The following is a 17,024-nucleotide window of genomic DNA, read 5'->3' on the forward strand; positions in this document are numbered from 1 at the left end:
TACAGTGAGCGCTGACGAGCTACAAACCTCACAGAATATCCAAACCGTCAGGCTGATTTAACAGCAGGTAACACAGTGGAGCTGACAGACAGCTGAATTGTTGTACGCAGGTAAGCATGAAAGGACCGACTCAAATAAAAACCATATGGACCTTAATGCTACAATCACAATTACCGTGTACTGAAATAAAAACCAAAATATGACCCAAATAGAAAGCATGCCAGCTGGAAAATGTCAAACTGATAGGGAATGTGCATGAAATAGTTGTGGTACAAACTGCACATTCTGAAAATTATGGGCAATAACCAAATCAAGAAAAAGATTACACATATATATATATATATTTTCTTTAACTTTTTTTGCCCGTTTACTTTCCCTGGACATGTGCTAACAAAAGCGGTAAAATTTCTAAAAAGCATCTGGGACAATACAGCCTACCAATAATGGAAATGGCAGCTGTTAATCAAGGTGCCCTCGTGCCTCACTGCTGGCGATTCCTTGACGGTGCAGGAAGAGGACTTAGTGAGCAGAGGCTGCAAAACCAGGGGATTCAGTGGTCTTCTTGCCACAGCTTACGTGAGAAGTCGAGCTACCACCTCCACAAGACTGTCGCATCTTTTGCTAGTTCTATGGCAGTGTGGTATGTCACCTTTTTCCACCCCTTGGGTCATTATGAGCAGCTAGCGTCTAAATGAACTACAAAAGTCAGTAGCTGCGGTGTGCTATGGAGTCAAACGTAAGCAGACATAGGAGACACATTTTCATGCCATCCAGCTAAATTATATAGGTACAGACGTAAAGCTGCCACCTCACAGTAAAGAGACCAAAGTTCAAGTCCTGGGTTTTTTAAGTTTGCATGCTCTCCCTGTGTCTAGATGGGCTTTCTCCAGGTACTCTGGTTTCCTCCCACTGTCCAAAGACATGCATGTTAGGTGAACTGGCGATGCCACGTGTGGGTTTGGTGTGTCGGTGTGTGTGTGTTTGTCCTATTCAGAGCTTGTTATTGCCTTGGCCCAATGCTACCTGGCATAAGGCTCCAGCCACCAAACCCCATAACCCTGGTGTGGATTAAGCTGGTTTGAAAATGACTTAATGTAAAATAAACATATTTTAAATATACAAGTGAAATATTATGAAAATTGATGAAGTGGGCCACTTTCAAAATCCAGCCTTTGTTTCTTGACACCCCTGCTGCACATCTATACATTTGGAGTAGCAAAACTACTTGGTGTACAAAAAAGAGGAAGATAAAAGAAAATGTATTTTCCAGCAAGTATAAAAAAGGACCGTCCTTTATCAAGATGCAAATAGCACCATGTTGGTTAAAACAGAAGTAAAAAAATACAGAAGTAAAACCAAGCACCACCAGCAGAGACGCCTAGGCACTAAATCATGACTGACGCCGTTACAAAAGCTTACCTGAGAGGTGCCATTTGAGCTGATTTCATATACGCTGAGCAGAGGGAGTCCAATGCTCTGAATGACTCCAGCGCCTGCAACTGCTTTTGCTCCCTGCAAAATGGCAGCAAGGATTCAGTTTGTGTCAATGCTAGCACTCAAGAACTGGTAAGGATATCTAAAGGTGACCATTACCTGTGGAGTTCTGGCTAGTGTCAGGAGAAGGTGAAGTGCGGCCTCACTGAAGTGTAGGTTCTGCTTGGCCCGCAAGCTCAACTCCAGTGTGCCAAGGATGGAGGGAAGCACGGGGAGTCGCCGCATCACCGGTAGCCAGTGCTCACCATTAGCGTCAACACGGCACAACTCCTTGATTAGGTGCAGAGCGAGCACACATACCTGGGGGAAACGATAAAAGGCAAAAGGACCAATGAGTGCACAGTATGCCTGTCAACAAAACAAGACTGTCAATGGGGACCCTCCTGGGGAAATCACTACAGTTGGCTCTCAAGAAACTTCAGTTCATCTTAAAAATGACTTTACTTACAAGCAAAATGTGTGTAAACTAAATGCTTATAATCAGGTTTAAACTGAAAACAATAAAACTATGAAAACATGCTAGTTTAGTTTACCAGGAGTGGCAAGCAGAGTCTACTGTTAAAGCTGGCTGGAAAGACTGCAATCATTTTTTTTCTTAAAAACAATATAAAAACTTCCAGTGCATGTAAATGAGGATGGGTAAGAGACACTTGATGGTTTAAAGCAGCTTTCTATATCTCACCCCATCCTTCTCGTCAGAGTGAAAAGACTTTGGAGAAGCATCCATATCCATGCTATCTTTGTCCTCCATCATACTCTCCGATAACAAGGCGGCATGTCGGGTGCTGTCCAGAAGGGCCAGTGCTTCTTCCTGGACAGTCTCACAAACACTTGGCAGCAGCTGAGGAAGCTGGGGTAACTCGTTAACTGAAAACACAAAGAGGTGGTCTGTAAGTGAAATGAAACCTAACTTCTAATTCCATTTCTGTTTAAAACAATTCAGTGAGAACGAGTTCCAAGGAACTCAACAACAGTTTGCTCTTCATTGTAATATATGACTCAGATGTCACAAATCACAAGTATGCAGCACACACATATTAAACAAAAGTCGATATCTGCTTTCAGTTTAGTTAAAGTCTTCAAGTAGAACCACCTATAGACGTCACCGCTGTCTGTCATGTCCACGCTGTGAGCAGACGGTTAGGAGATGGCTAGAATCTACAAAAGTATTCCAAGTTGACATGACTGAGCCAAGATGGCACCCTAAGGAGTGAAGCACATTTCAGGAACAAGCTGAGAAAAGATACTCAAGAAAACACACATGTAGGTGGTGGAGAGAAATTTAAAAATACATCTAAGTAAATGGACTGTAAGCAGTTAACACAACTACAACAAAAACGCATGCAGTGTAAGACTACAATACAAAATAAGGACACAGCTATAATAAATGTAAGCAAATGTGGTTAGGGAATACGCTAAAGAAACCAGCAGCAATAACAGAAAATCATTGGCTGGACTGATGGACAGATAATGAAAGGGCAGGAGAGGCGCTCAATATGTTGTCTGGAGTGGGAAATCAGGACATCCTGTCTTCTACTAGCACAAATAGTGTAATATCTGATAAGAAAAATGATGGAAAAAAATGAATCTCCACAATTGAAACTCTGTTGATTTCCGATACTGAATGTATAATCCCATCACACCTTTTATTTTTTCCCCCCAAACACACAAAAGAATCACCTCTAGGCCCCAGTTTATTATTTTGCATGTAGTTTAACTGTGCCATGAGAAACACAACTACAGATTCCCCAGAGACCCAGGCATTCATTCCTGTGAAGCAAGCTTGCAGATACAGATACAGAGATAGATAGAATGAAAGGCACTATATTAGACAGATAGATATTTGTCTCCAGAGGGAATCAGGCTTTTTACACAGGCTCTTTAAATAAATACATGCAGAAATAGATAAGTAAGTAAACAAATAAATAAATATGCGCACACACTTTGATCTGAACACAAGCTGGTATGACTACAAAGCAAGAAAAGTCAAGTCACAGTGAGGCTTTGTGCAGATGTATTGCTGTTGGTATGAAGGACCCCCAGTCGTGTTTCCTCGGCTGAATGATTCATTGTCCTCAGTGATGGTGTGTCACAGATGTGCAGCGTTGTTTTGAAAAAAGTGCAGTGAATATTATTTGAAGGTAAACTTTAGGGTTGTCAAACCAAACATGACAATCTGAATATAAACGGAATGCATTTAAAAAAAAGTCGTACTTAACGGCAAAATCTGACACGTGTTGTAAAAGAGCGGCTGCTTATTTTACCCGCTCTGATTTTGTCATCGTGTACTCCACGCGTTATGCACTTCCCACTGTGCTGATCAGTTTTTGCACATCATCTCCACTTTACGCCTTTTTTGGAGTTCTGCATGGTTAGCCCATATCGCCATTAAATGGACAGCTTTCCACTTCTCAATGCAATTTAGCGCAGATTCGTCTGCTCTGCTTCCTGATGAATGGATGTGCTAAGAACAGGTTTCTAAAACACTTCTCCAGGACCGCTTTGCTCTGCTCAATAATCCTGCTATCATTCATTGTTAAACCTCCAACATAGCAAAACAACTGCTGGGTTCACTTCTCATTGATGACAATGGAACACACATGTTATTGATAATTCCTCTGTCTCCCCTTCCCCACAGGTGTCATCCCTGACAGTACTTTACCCTTTCAGTCCCACATCAATAACATCTCCCGGTCTGCATATTTCCACTTGCGTAACGTTAATCGTATTCGCCCCCCCGTCACTCCCTCCCCACACCACTGCTATCCTTGTTCATAGCCTCGTCACTTCTCGTCTCCATTATTGCAATTCCCTTTTCTTTGGTCTTTCTCACAAATCTCTTTATAAACTTCAAGTGGTCCAGAATTCAGCTGTCCTCCCACATCATCACTAGACCCCTCTAGTCACCACATCACTCCCGTCGTGCAGCAGTTTCATTGGCTTCCAGTTCAGTTCCCAATTCAATTCTAAATCCTCCTGTTAATTTTAAGGCTCTCCACAGCCTCGCCCCTCCATATCTGTCTGACCTCCTCCATGTTGCCATTCCCTCCCGTACCCTCAGATCCTCTTCCTCCATCCACTTGACTCATTTTCACTTTCAAATCTAAACTTATAACTCATTTCTTTAAGATAGCTTTTTCTCTTGATTACAATTGCTCTGTCTGATTTTAACTTTAGTATTTTACTTTTGTTTTTAATCTGTGATTTGTCTATTGTTCGGTGTCCTTGAGTGTTTAGAAAGGTGTCTACAAATAAACAAAATGTATTCTTATTATTTCCAGAACACTTTTATGTACTTGAAAGGATCACACACATGGACTGGTATCCTGACAAAGATTCTTACCTGGCCAGGCAGCCAGTCCAATGAAACAACTGGGAGAGATGAACACTTTCTCCCTCACTACAGCAGATGGCGGTATCCCTAGGTTTCCATTCTAACACAAACACCCACAGGGCATGCTGGGATCTGTTGTCCAGTGCGGCAGCCCTGCTGGGTTCTGAGGGAGCCACCAGGGGGAGCTGTTGGAATACACAGTCCCTACTTTCAGGGACTTCTGGTCAACCCGGAAGTGGTCCCAACAGGTCACGCCCCAGCACTGTAAAGTACTCCTGGGTCACAGATAAAAGAAGCTGCTCGATCTCAGCCAGGAACATCAGAGTTGGGAGAAGAGCTGGACAACAACTCACCCGAAAGGAGAAGAAAACATTTGTTTGCTGTGGTGTATTGGGATGTCCTGTTAAAAGTATTTTTGTAAATAACAAAAAGTTTGTTTGCACCCTGGGAGTGTTTTTGTATAGATATGTCTGGGGTTTGGGGCTCAGTGGCGCCCCCTGGTGTTCACAGTACATTTAATGTATGAAAGGTGATGAATAAATAAATAACTTTGCTAAGTTCATATTAATGCTATAGTGCTGATACAACTAAGGAGCAGCCTACACAACTCATTTAAAATCACAAACGCAAATTACAACATTCACTCAGATCTCAATATTTCAAGACTGAAATCATGTACTGTATATTTTCTACCTTCACAAACACTAAGACGTTATACTGACTCAGAAGTGCGCTGTACAAACATCACTAACAGTTTATAGCTTTCATTTCAAGGAAAAGTTTAGCGTAAGAAATAGTAGGACAAGTGCCCTTTACACTTCTGAAACATACATTTCAGAGATTGGGTAGTAAACTAATATGAGATCAGTTACTTCGCAAACAATCACATTTTTATGAAACGTATCAAGAGGTTTGGAAAGCTTTTAAGGAACCGCATTACACTTGTCTCTTGAATTACTTCAGACGTGACCTTTGGTTTCAACGGCAACTACAAATAAAACATCCATACGTTCATTTTCCAAAGCCGCTTATCCTGGGCAGGGTCATTGGGAAGCTGGAACCAATCATAGCAAGAATCGGCACAAGGCAGGAACAATCCCTGGACAGGGCAGTAGTATTCATTTGACTTATACCGATGATCAAAACTGCACCAATACTGATGGTTAAAAGACTTCATGTGAAATGGAGAAAAATGTACTGTAATGTGACTACAAGGAGGTGGAAAAAGTGAAAAAGCCCAAGTGTCTACAGCAGTGTGCGTGTGATTTGACTTGTCTCTTAAAGCACATAAATCTCATTTGTGAAAAATGTGTAACATTGGAAGAAATCCTCACCATTCAACCGTTGGATCTGTAAAACAGAAATAAGCACTGAATAAACTTCAGTCTTTGTCCTTTCCATCAACTGCTGGTCTGCTTGAAGCACACTCTCCAAGATCTGAGCTAAGGGATCCAGGATTTCAGTAGAGGATGTGATAACTCTAAGGAAAAGATAAATGACGTCATCTAAACATTTAAAACGCTATGTTGAATCTTACAGTTCACTTTAAAGGAGCTTCCTAAAAGTATTTTATGGTCTACTTACTGATATAAAAATAAGTTGTATTATATTTTATTATATACGTTCAAGTCGAGTTGGGGAGCCTGCACTGCTACAGCACGTCGCCACACCCACCACACAACAAAACAACTCGGGATCCCAGTTGGCAACCCCCCAGGCAGACACGCAGTCCAGTCCAACCCTCCAGAAGTGACCCTCTATCTGCTGCAGCCAGGTGTTACGTGGGCGACCCCCTGGCCTGGTCCAGCCACTCGGGTCCCCAACAATCAGGATCCTACGAGCTGATCACCTTCAGGGAATTGTGCCACATGGCCGTAGTGCCATAACTGACGCTCCCTCACAATGCAGGTCATGTGACTCATTCGGGACTCCATGAGCAACACAAAGTCACACCAACGGGACCCAAGGATTCTCTGAAGAGACACAGGAGTCCAGTCTTCATCTCAGGTCACTGGATAGCGTCCATGTCTCAAAACCATACAGCAAGACAGGAAGCAGCAGGACTCTAAAGACTTGGACCTTCGTGCTTTTGTAAAGATATTGGGAACACCACACACTCCATTCCAGCAACCTCATGACCCCCCCATGCTCTGCCAGTCCGTCGACTGACTTCACAAGAAGAGTCACCAGAGACATGATGAGGTCATCACTCCCTCTACAGACAGACACACTGCTGATGGCCGTGCCCAGGAGGTCATTAAAGACCTGGCTGTTGGTTTTTATTCAGGACACGCGCCAGCCCAGACCCTCAGACACCTCACACAGTCTCTCAAGCGCCCCAATCAGAGCCTCCATTGAAGATCACAGCATTGTTAGCAAAGTCAAGATCTGTGAATCTTTCTTCACCAACAGATGCCCCCCAGTCGCTAGACCCCATGACCTTGCCCAATGCCCAGTCCATACGAGCACTGAACAGAGTAGGAGCAGAACAGACCCCTGATGAACCCCAGAATCAACTGAGAGGTCCTGCCTCCACTCTGCCCAGCACTCACAGTACCAGTGCTTTGGTGGCTTGAGTCACACTAATCGGCCTCCGAGATGTTTTTGCCACAACTCTTCAGTACAACCAGGAGTATAGAGAAGGCCTGAAATTGCATTCGGATTTCAATTCACGCTGTTGCTTGCACAGGTTTAGTTGTCAACGTACCGTTTCCACTGCTTAAGTAGAATCATTAACAAGGTGGTAAGAAGTGAGCCAAGTTGCAAACATGGAATTGAAACTGGAGCTAATAGCTGGAAAAAAGAAAAGACCGGAATTAAGAAACCATCAGCAAATACAACTTCTCAAATATTTAATATAGTACATTATAGTGTACGCCACTTCAAAACACAATGTAACACAATATTCAAATTTGTCAATCAAGAGCTCCAAGCCATGATGAAATTATCTTTTTAAAAACCTGACAAATCTTACTGTCTAGTGACACATTTCAGAATGTGATAAGTGCCACTGTCTCCTTTTGATCAAACTGATATATATACTTTCAGCCAATCAGCTTCTTTGAAACACCCAATGCGATGTTTCCAGCAGCATTAGTCAAGTGCCCCATTTACTTTCACCGAGTTATTTATTTGTTGTTAATCATTTAACCCTACAGACTCTCGCCTATTAGTCAGTGCTACCACAATCGTGCCAATCGTACGAGGGCTGTACTCATGTGGTCAGCAGCGACTTAAGATAAAAAGAGGGATGATAAGATGGCAGGCCATTAGATTTGTCATGGCGCTCAGAGCCAACACTCTGTGAAGAACGCTATACAAAAATAAATCGTATTATATTCGATACCAAAACAAAAACACTACACACTGAAATGAATAGTGGGAGCGTAACCGAGTTGGGAAAACCCGAATATAATTTACCAGGTATTGGCAATTTGTACATATTGTGCTGTACACATTTAAGAAGAGTACCTGTTAAGAATGACTAATGGCACTTTATTGGCATTCTCCTGATGTTTTTGTGGAACTGATTGATGCCACCCTTTGCAATTCCTGAAAGCACTTTTAATCTTGACTGTGCCTCCTGCTATATGATTGACAGTCTAAATTATCTTAATTTTTTTTTTAAATGCATTACCTTACTCATTGCTTATGTGAATATAAAGTATTTTGTGGAGAAAAAAAAAACATTTTTACATTTACCGTTGAAAGCTGAATACTTCAATGTAGATTTAATTAACTTGCTATTATTTTCACACTGCATTTGGTCACAGGTTTTATTTAAATGAATATACAGTGGTACCTCGGTATACGTCCGCTTTGGAATAAGTCCAACTTGGTATACGTCCTGCTTGGACGCAAAAAATTTTGCTTGATAGACGACCTTTGTTTGGAATACGACTCGCATGCCACCCTCACCTCTCTCGAGACAAAGCCACGACTGCCCACATGTGTCAGTACGCCAGTTGCTACCATTCAGTGAACAACCCGTGCTATAACTCTGTAAATTTTCACGTGATTTTGTGTTTTTTTGCGGAAATTTGAATTGATTGTTGAAAAGTATGAAGGTGGCATGCATATCTGGGACTTGGCTGCTGCATACCATATGCTGAGAATGACGGTATCTACGATTGTGAAAAACAGAGTTATTAAAAAGTAAAGTGAGGTTACATTTTCATTTATTTCATCTAATTGCTTTTGTATTTATGTATTTTAGTATTAAGCAGTGTTTAAATTATTTTATACAACCCTGTCAATGTACAATATGCCAATAACAATAGGATTTGTTTTCACGGGAATGGATTAATCATTTTCCCTTTACTTCTTATGGGAAAAATTTGTTTGGTATACGTCCTGTTTGGTATAAATCAAAGGATCTGGACGAATACCGAGGTACCGCTGTATTGCATTTTACAATGGAAATCTTCACATTACAAGAATTTCAAAAAAGAAAAGTAATGTTCTGTAGTTTCATACATCTTAATTATCTAAAGCATAAATAGATATAGCAACTGGTTTGTTCTCACCACTGCTTTGGTACTGTGCAGAATATCCATGAACAGCTCTTTCTGAACACGTGTGTCTGTCAAATGCATTATATCAGGCTAGAAAATAGGAAAGAAAAAAGACAAATGATAAAACAAGACATGTCCAGGTCACTGAAAATGTGCAGCACAAAGTCAGCTGGGCACTAACAGCAGAACCAGCATTAGTAGAACATGCAAAGGCTTGAGGAATAAGAAGAGTTAAACACCATCAAAAGTGGACAGCATTAGCTATTGTCATGTATAAGCAGTTAAATGAAATTCCAATCAGTAGAAGACAATAATAACATTACATTTATATAGTGAAGTGAGAAAGTATTCAGACGCCTTCACTTTTTCAGATTTTGTCGATTTCTTGAAGCCGTGTACTTAAATCCTTTAAAAGAATCCCACACATAAAGCAACACTCAATACCCCCAGACTGACAAAGCAAAACTGGATTTTAGAAATGTTCACAAATATCTAACCAAAGTAATAAGAATAAAACCCAGGAATATCACACTGACTCAAGTGTTCAGCGCCTCTGCTATGAACCTTGAAAATTCAGCTCAAGTGCATCCCATTCTATTGATCATCAATGAGTACCTGTGGTCAATTCAACTGATTGGACGAGATTAAGACAGACAGACAGACGCATTTTCATAGTAAGGTCCCACAGGTGACAATATGTTTCAGAACAAAAACCAAGCAACGAGGTCGAAGGAATGGGCCGCACAGCTTGGAGACAGGATTGTGTCGAGGCACAGATCTGGAGAGAGAGGTTAGGAGCAGGCACTGATACAGCGCATTGCCGCACCCACCACACGACAAACCAACTCAGGATCCCAGGTTAGGACCCGAGTGCAGCCATGCAGCGGCTGATACCTCAGCACCACACCAGTTCAGATGGAGTGGAACAGTGGCAGTTTTTTTTTTTATGGTGACTGGAGTGCCAATTCTGCCACCAACCCCCAAGTTTTTCCCTGCAGGTTGGAGGGCCTTCATGCAGGGATGGATGCAGATTAAAGTCACACCCAGGACGGAGCAATTGCAGGTTAAGGGCCTTGCTCAAGGGCCCAACAGAGCAGAGTCCCTGGAGAAGGCTTCAAAAAAAGAAACATCTGCAGCATTGAAGGTTCCCAAGAACACAGTGGCCTCCATAATTCTAAAATTGAAGAAGATTAAGTTGGCTTCCTAGCCAAACTAAGCAATCTTCGGAGAAGGGCCTTGCTAAGCAAGGCGATCATAAACCAAATGGTAACTCTGACTAAGCTCCAGAGAACCTGTTTGAAGATGGGAGAAACATCGAGAAGTACAGCCATCACTGCCACATTCCAGCACTCAGGGCTTTATGACAGAATGGGCAGACAGAAGCCTCTCTTCGGTAAAAGAAATGTGGAAACCTGACTGGAGTTTGCAGAAATTAAACCCAAAAGACTCTCAAGACTGCGAGAAACAAGATTTTCTTGTCTAATGAATCCAAGATTAGCCTCATGTCTGAAGGAAACCACCTGTGTAATACCATTCAACAGTGTAGCATGGTGGTGGCAGAATAGTGCTGTGGGGTTTTCTGACTGGGAGACTAGACTGGGCTGGGGGAAAGCAGAGCAGAGCTTAGTACAGGGAGAGATCCTTAATGAAAACCTGCTTCACAGCACTCAGGACCTTAGACTGGGCTGATGGTTCACCTCCCAACAGGACAAAGAATCTAAACACAAGGCAAAGACAATCTACGAGTGGCTTAGGGACATCTGTGTGAATGTGACCGATCAATCAAGCTGAAGTGATTGGAGTGAAGGCAATAGTTGTGGATTTTTATATTTTGTTAAATGGAGCAGACCGAGAGAAGGAAAGTTAACAAGACTGCAATATGAGGAGAGACAACATAAATGTGACTTGACATAGACATCCTTTCTTAGTGTGACAACAGTGTCACTAAATCAAAAGAGAGAAGTTTCTTGTATTTCTGACAAATGACGCCACTGTCTTCTTCATCTGACACCTCTCCACAAGTCCCAAAAAGAAAAATACAAAAACTTACGTGGCTCGATGAAAGAATAAGCAAGATTCTCCATGCGGAAACTAGCATTCTGCACTCGGTGACAGAGCTGATTCGGTCTCCTTCAGTTTCTGCCATGTGACACACCAGTGATTTGATGTAACCTGACCAGTACTGGTAACGTTCGAGCCTTGAGTATTTCTCCAGCATATCTTTTAAAGACTGCTCCAAAGAACCTCTAAGGTCAGGAAAGAACCATAAAAAAAACAGAGACTTTCACCATAAATGTTATTATACAATTGGTTTAAATATTCAACTAGCACTCTTAACGTGAACATAAAATCAATTCAGGTCTTTGTGGTTTATAAGGCCCAACAGGGTACAACACCATTAGCCTTGAAAAGGTTTATTACGTCATTCAGACTGCTGAGCAAGAAAGTTCACATTAGTAGTCTGAACTCTGAAGACAAACTTCATTTAGAAGGAGACACGAGCTAATGACCTGTGCAAATCTAAATAAATGATGAGATAAAGGGAGCAAAAGTATTGTTTCATAAGGGAGGAAGGGCAACTCTAAAACGCACACAAAAAGGTTAGTCATGCTCAGATCGATTGGCTGCTGAACTAGACTGGCAGATTTTCAACCTAAATTACTTTTTATTATTTTTTTCACAATCAGCTTTTCTTAGATTTACGTCATTTAGGTGTAGTGCACCTTTACGTGAAGTATTACACAAATCTAATCAGTTCCAGATGGATCACGCATGTCATTGTCCTGACAGAACTTCCTCTAAACAGATTGGACAGTCAAACTTTAGGAAAGAGTGAAGACAGGAATATTGCCTTTTACATTAAAGAAAGTGGACTAATAAACTGAGAAAAGGAAATCTGAGGAGCCGTCCTGTGCATGAAGAGGAAAGTTAGACAAAGGATGTTGTCCAAGTGAAGCTGGGGTGGAAGAAAAGAAATGCAGAAATTAAGGGAGAATGAGTTCAGACTTTTTTCCTTTTGTCCTGTAATTGAAGTGGGCACTGCTTTGGTACCCGAGTTTGTGTTTAGCACAGCAGCTTGCGATGACATTTTTAATTACAAAATGAAGAGATGAAAAAAATGTGTCCACTCAGTAAACAATAGGCTGGTTAGTTGACATTTCCAATTTTACATATAAACTTATTAAGCAAGTTATTCTTGTATCTTCTTTGTTAAAAAAAATGAACAGGTAATGCCTGTGGTCTGCAGTTCAACTGAAAAAAAAACACTTTAATAAGAATATAAGGCCTTAATACACAGCTGGCTATGCTGCAGCGTAGCCATAAATCAATCAATAAAAAGATTATTAAAAAAAAAAGCCAAATTGGCATCAGCATCGGCCAACTCCAGTAATATGAAACTGGTGACCAGTGTCAGCCCTAAAAAAGAAAAACCTAATCAAAGTGTCCCTCAAAATACATATGACATACATAAGGGTAGTCTGTCAGTTCTGCGATCCAAATTCAAAGAGTTAGGTACCAAGCTGAGGAGCAGAACTGACAAGGTAGTCTTCTCCGAAGTTCTGCCTGTGCCACGCGCCAGTCCAGGTAAGATTGAGGAGATTAGAAGGCTTAACGCGTGGCTCAAATCTTGGTGCAGGGTAGAAGGGTATAGGTTTATGGGGCATTGGGACTCCTTTTGGAACAGATGGGACCTGTTCCGCCGTGGACGGGTTACATCTGAACCGGAGGGGCACCAATGTATTGGGGAGGCGTATGTGTAGGCTAGTCGAGGATTGTTTAAACTAGGGAATGGGGGGGCAGGGAGTTTAGGACAGGCCAGATTTAGATCTATACATGGAAGAACAAACAATGGTGTAGAAATAAAAATGCATAGTAATGTAAATTTTAAGCAAACACGTAAAGATAGAAGGATTAACACATTAAAAATAGCTTGCCTTAATGCTAGAAGTATCAAAAATAAGGTAAGTGAGTTGGAGTTGTATGTAGCAGAGCACAATTATGATATTATAGCAATAACGGAAACCTGGCTAAATAACAAAGATGGGGATGAGTGTAACATAGAGGGATACACATTTTTTAGGAAGGATAGACAGAACAGAAAAGGAGGTGGGGTTGCTGTTTATGCCAAACAGGAATTAAATGTAAGTCATCTTCAGTTGGATGATGAGCCCCATCTTAGTGAGGACATGTGGCTTCGCCTGGAAAATATTAGGGAAAAGGTCTCATTTTAGGAGTGTGTTATAGACCACCCAATTCAGACAGTAATTTCAACACACATCTTTTAGTAATATCAAAAGGCAAGTTTACAGGGGATATTATAGTCATGGGGACTTTAATTATCCAAATATTAACTGGGATAACCTTACAGATGGAGGAGCACAAGAGCAGGAGTTTTTAGAAGTAATCGCGACTGTTTTTAACACAGCATGTTAAAGCACCAACAAGGGGTGAAGCCTGTCTGGATTTAGTATTCTGTAATAATCAGGATAGAATTGAGGGTGTAGAGGTGATTGAACCACTAGGGTCAAGTGACCATAATGTAATACAATTCTCAGTATTTTGTAAGAGTACAGATGCAAAGACTAAAATTGTTAAGTTGAACTTTAGTAGGGCTAATTTTGAGCAGATGCGACAAAGTCTAAGTAGGATAGACTGGGATAAGCTTTTAAATGTGGAGACAGTCGAGGAGCAGTGGAACAGGTTTAAAATGTTTTACATGTAATGCAGGACAGATACATACCTAAATTTGGAAGTAATAGGAAACTAAAAAATCTCCACGATGGATTAATAAAGATTTAAAAAGAAGTTGCAAAGGAAAAACTGCTGTATAAGGCATATAAGACTAATGACTGCAAAGAGAACCGTAGCGTATGAGAAAATGAGGGCAACCATTAAGAAGGATATCAGAGAGGCTAAAAGACAGTTGGAGAGGAATATAGCAGATAAGGCGAAAGAAGACCCCAAGAGATTCTTTCAGTATTTTAGTAGTAAAAGAACAGTTAAGGAGGAGGTCAAGTTCATCAGGAATAGTAAAGGGAATTAAAAGATACAGACAATGAAATAGCAGATGCCCTAAACTTACATTTTTCTGAGGTGTTTACAAGTGAGCAAGTGGATAACCTGCCAGAGGTAAACACAACTACTAAGGAGGTACTGAGGGATTTGGAAATTGTAGAGGGAGAAGTGCTGCTCAGATTAAATAAGATGAAATCAAACAAATCACCAGGCCCAGATAATATTTATCCTCGTGTTCTTAAGGAGGCTAGTGAGTACATATATAAACCCTTGACACATATTTTTAGGAAGTCACTGTGCACTGGAGAGATTCCAAAGGACTGGAAAATGGCAAATATCATCCCATTATATAAAAAGGGTGACAGGGCAGATCCAAGCAACTATAGGCCAGTAAGCAACAAGCATCACAGGAAAATTAATGGAAGGAATTATTAAGGATAAGATTGAGCAACACATGACAAGGACAGGAGTTATTCTGAACAGTCAGCATGGGTTCAGAAGGGGAGGTCGTGTTTTACTAACATGTTGGAATTCTATGAGGAGGCAACAAAAGGATACGATCAAAGTGGAGCTTATGATATTATTTATCTGGACTTTCAGAAAGCATTTGATAAGGTGCCACATGAGAGGTTGGGCATCAAGTTAAAAGAAGTGGGAGTTCAGGGTGATGTTTTAGATGGGTGCAGAATTGGCTCAGACACAGGAAGCAGAGGGTGATGGTGCGAGGAACCTCATCAGAACTGGCGATGTTAAGAGTGGTGTTCCACAGGGGTCAGTGCTAGGGCCGCTGCTATTTTTAATATATATAAATGATTTAGATAGGAATATAAGTAACAAGCTGGTTAAGTTTGCAGATGATACCAAGATAGGTGGATTAGCAGATAATTTGGAATCCGTTATATCATTACAGAAGGACTTGGATAGCATACAGGCTTGGGCAGATTTGTGGCAGATGAAATTTAATGTCAGTAAATGTAAAGTATTACACATAGGAAGTAAAAATATTAGGTTTGAATACACAATGGGCGGTCGAAAAATCGAGAGTACACCTTATGAGAAGGATTTAGGAGTCATAGTGGACTCCAAGCTATCAACTTCCAAACAGTGTTCAGAAGCCATTAAGAAGGCTAACAGAATGTTAGGTTATATAGCACGATCTGTGGAGTACAAGTCCAAGGAGGTTCTGCTCAACCTTTATAATGCACTGGTGAGGCCTCATCTTGAGTACTGTGTGCAGTTTTGGTCTCCAGGCTACAAAAGGACATAGCAGCACTAGAAAAGGTCCAGAGAAGAGCGACTAGGCTGATTCCAGGTCTACAGGGGTTGAATTATGAGGAAAGATTAAAAGAGCTGAGCCTTTACAGTTTAAGCAAAAGAAGATTAAGAGGTGACATGATTGAAGTGTTTAAAATTATGAAGGGAATTAGTACAGTGGATCGAGACTTGTATTTTAAAATGAGCTCATCAAGAACACGGGGACACAGTTGGAAACTTGTTAAGGGTAAATTTCGCACAAACATTAGGAAGTTTTTCTTTACACAAAGAACGATAGACACTTGGAATAAGTTACCAAGTAGTGTGGTAGACAGTAAGACGTTAGGGACTTTCAAAACTCGACTTGATGTTTTCTTGGAGGAAGCAAGTGGATAGGACTGGCGAGCTTTGTTGGGCTGAATGGCCTGTTCTCGTCTAGATTGTTCTAATTCTAATTCTAAAAAAACACGCATACTCCAGTTAACTGGATGTTATCTGCTTACCTGACCACATAATAAATTTCCAGGCAAATTATCTTCATCACCAAGGAGCAAGTCTCAATTATGCAAGGCTGTAAATATAACCAGTAAAAAAAAAAAACATTAACATCCACTAGAAACGCTTCACGGTTTTCAGATTAAGATAAGAATGTCAAAAAAGTGGCTGATGTCGTACCTCTGTTAGTTCACTGGGTTCAGGAAGAGTCCCAAATAGTGGCGTCATCAAATTCTCCCAAAATTTGTCCCTAAAATATCAAAAGACTTCATTTTACACACTGCTTGACACCCAGCATAACTAGACATCAAGACAAGTCCAATGGTACCTCATGTGGGGTTTTCAAGTACCAGTAAGTCGAGATGTGCCAGACCAAAAATGATTTCAAAGCATTCAAATAATTGATATCTAATAGAAGTGTGACACCATAATATAGTAGTGACTATTAATATACTGCAAAAAAATGAATATATAAAACAGCAACACAATGCAGAATTGAACTCACAGCTTTTATAAACTAAGCATAGTTCAGGTTTAACAGAAGTTTTCAGCGATGTGAGAGAGACCATGTTAAAGCACAGTAACTAATGTGGAAGAACACGTCATCAAACGTGAAGCAGGCAGTCTGCCCACAGTCTGTCAAGTCAACTCGGGTCCATTCTTAGCTTTTTGATCTGCCCTCTTGTGCGACTTCTTTAACCGACCTTCTCAAATGCACACCATGTAAGCTTGGAAACAAAACGGATGTGATTAAACATTTAATTATGTCGTTAAAGGAATGCAAGTGTAACTTTGCTGTTTTGATTCAGGGGGTCTACACACAAGGTCTGTTGTAAACAGCATTACTGTGATTTGTCAGCACGGTTTTTGTTTAAAACACTTAAGTTTAGCATACATATACTGTACACACATTTTCT

General features: G+C 40.9%; 1 protein-coding gene across 1 annotated transcript in view; it reads right to left on the minus strand.

Annotated features, from left to right (window-relative positions):
• nup188 (nucleoporin 188) overlaps positions 1 to 17,024 on the minus strand; it is a 116,259-nt gene that overhangs the window by 18,002 nt on the left and 81,233 nt on the right. Inside the window, exons 28-36 of the mRNA XM_039762583.1 lie at positions 16,288 to 16,357; positions 16,116 to 16,183; positions 11,393 to 11,588; positions 9,355 to 9,432; positions 7,536 to 7,621; positions 6,163 to 6,308; positions 2,177 to 2,361; positions 1,594 to 1,794; positions 1,420 to 1,512 (exon numbers count right to left, since the gene is read on the minus strand). Coding sequence (XP_039618517.1) covers positions 1,420 to 1,512; positions 1,594 to 1,794; positions 2,177 to 2,361; positions 6,163 to 6,308; positions 7,536 to 7,621; positions 9,355 to 9,432; positions 11,393 to 11,588; positions 16,116 to 16,183; positions 16,288 to 16,357 — 1,123 coding nt within the window. The remainder of the gene's footprint in view (positions 1 to 1,419; positions 1,513 to 1,593; positions 1,795 to 2,176; positions 2,362 to 6,162; positions 6,309 to 7,535; positions 7,622 to 9,354; positions 9,433 to 11,392; positions 11,589 to 16,115; positions 16,184 to 16,287; positions 16,358 to 17,024) is intronic.

Source organism: Polypterus senegalus, chromosome 9 (assembly GCF_016835505.1).
Source record: "Polypterus senegalus isolate Bchr_013 chromosome 9, ASM1683550v1, whole genome shotgun sequence".
NCBI lineage: Eukaryota > Metazoa > Chordata > Cladistia > Polypteriformes > Polypteridae > Polypterus > Polypterus senegalus.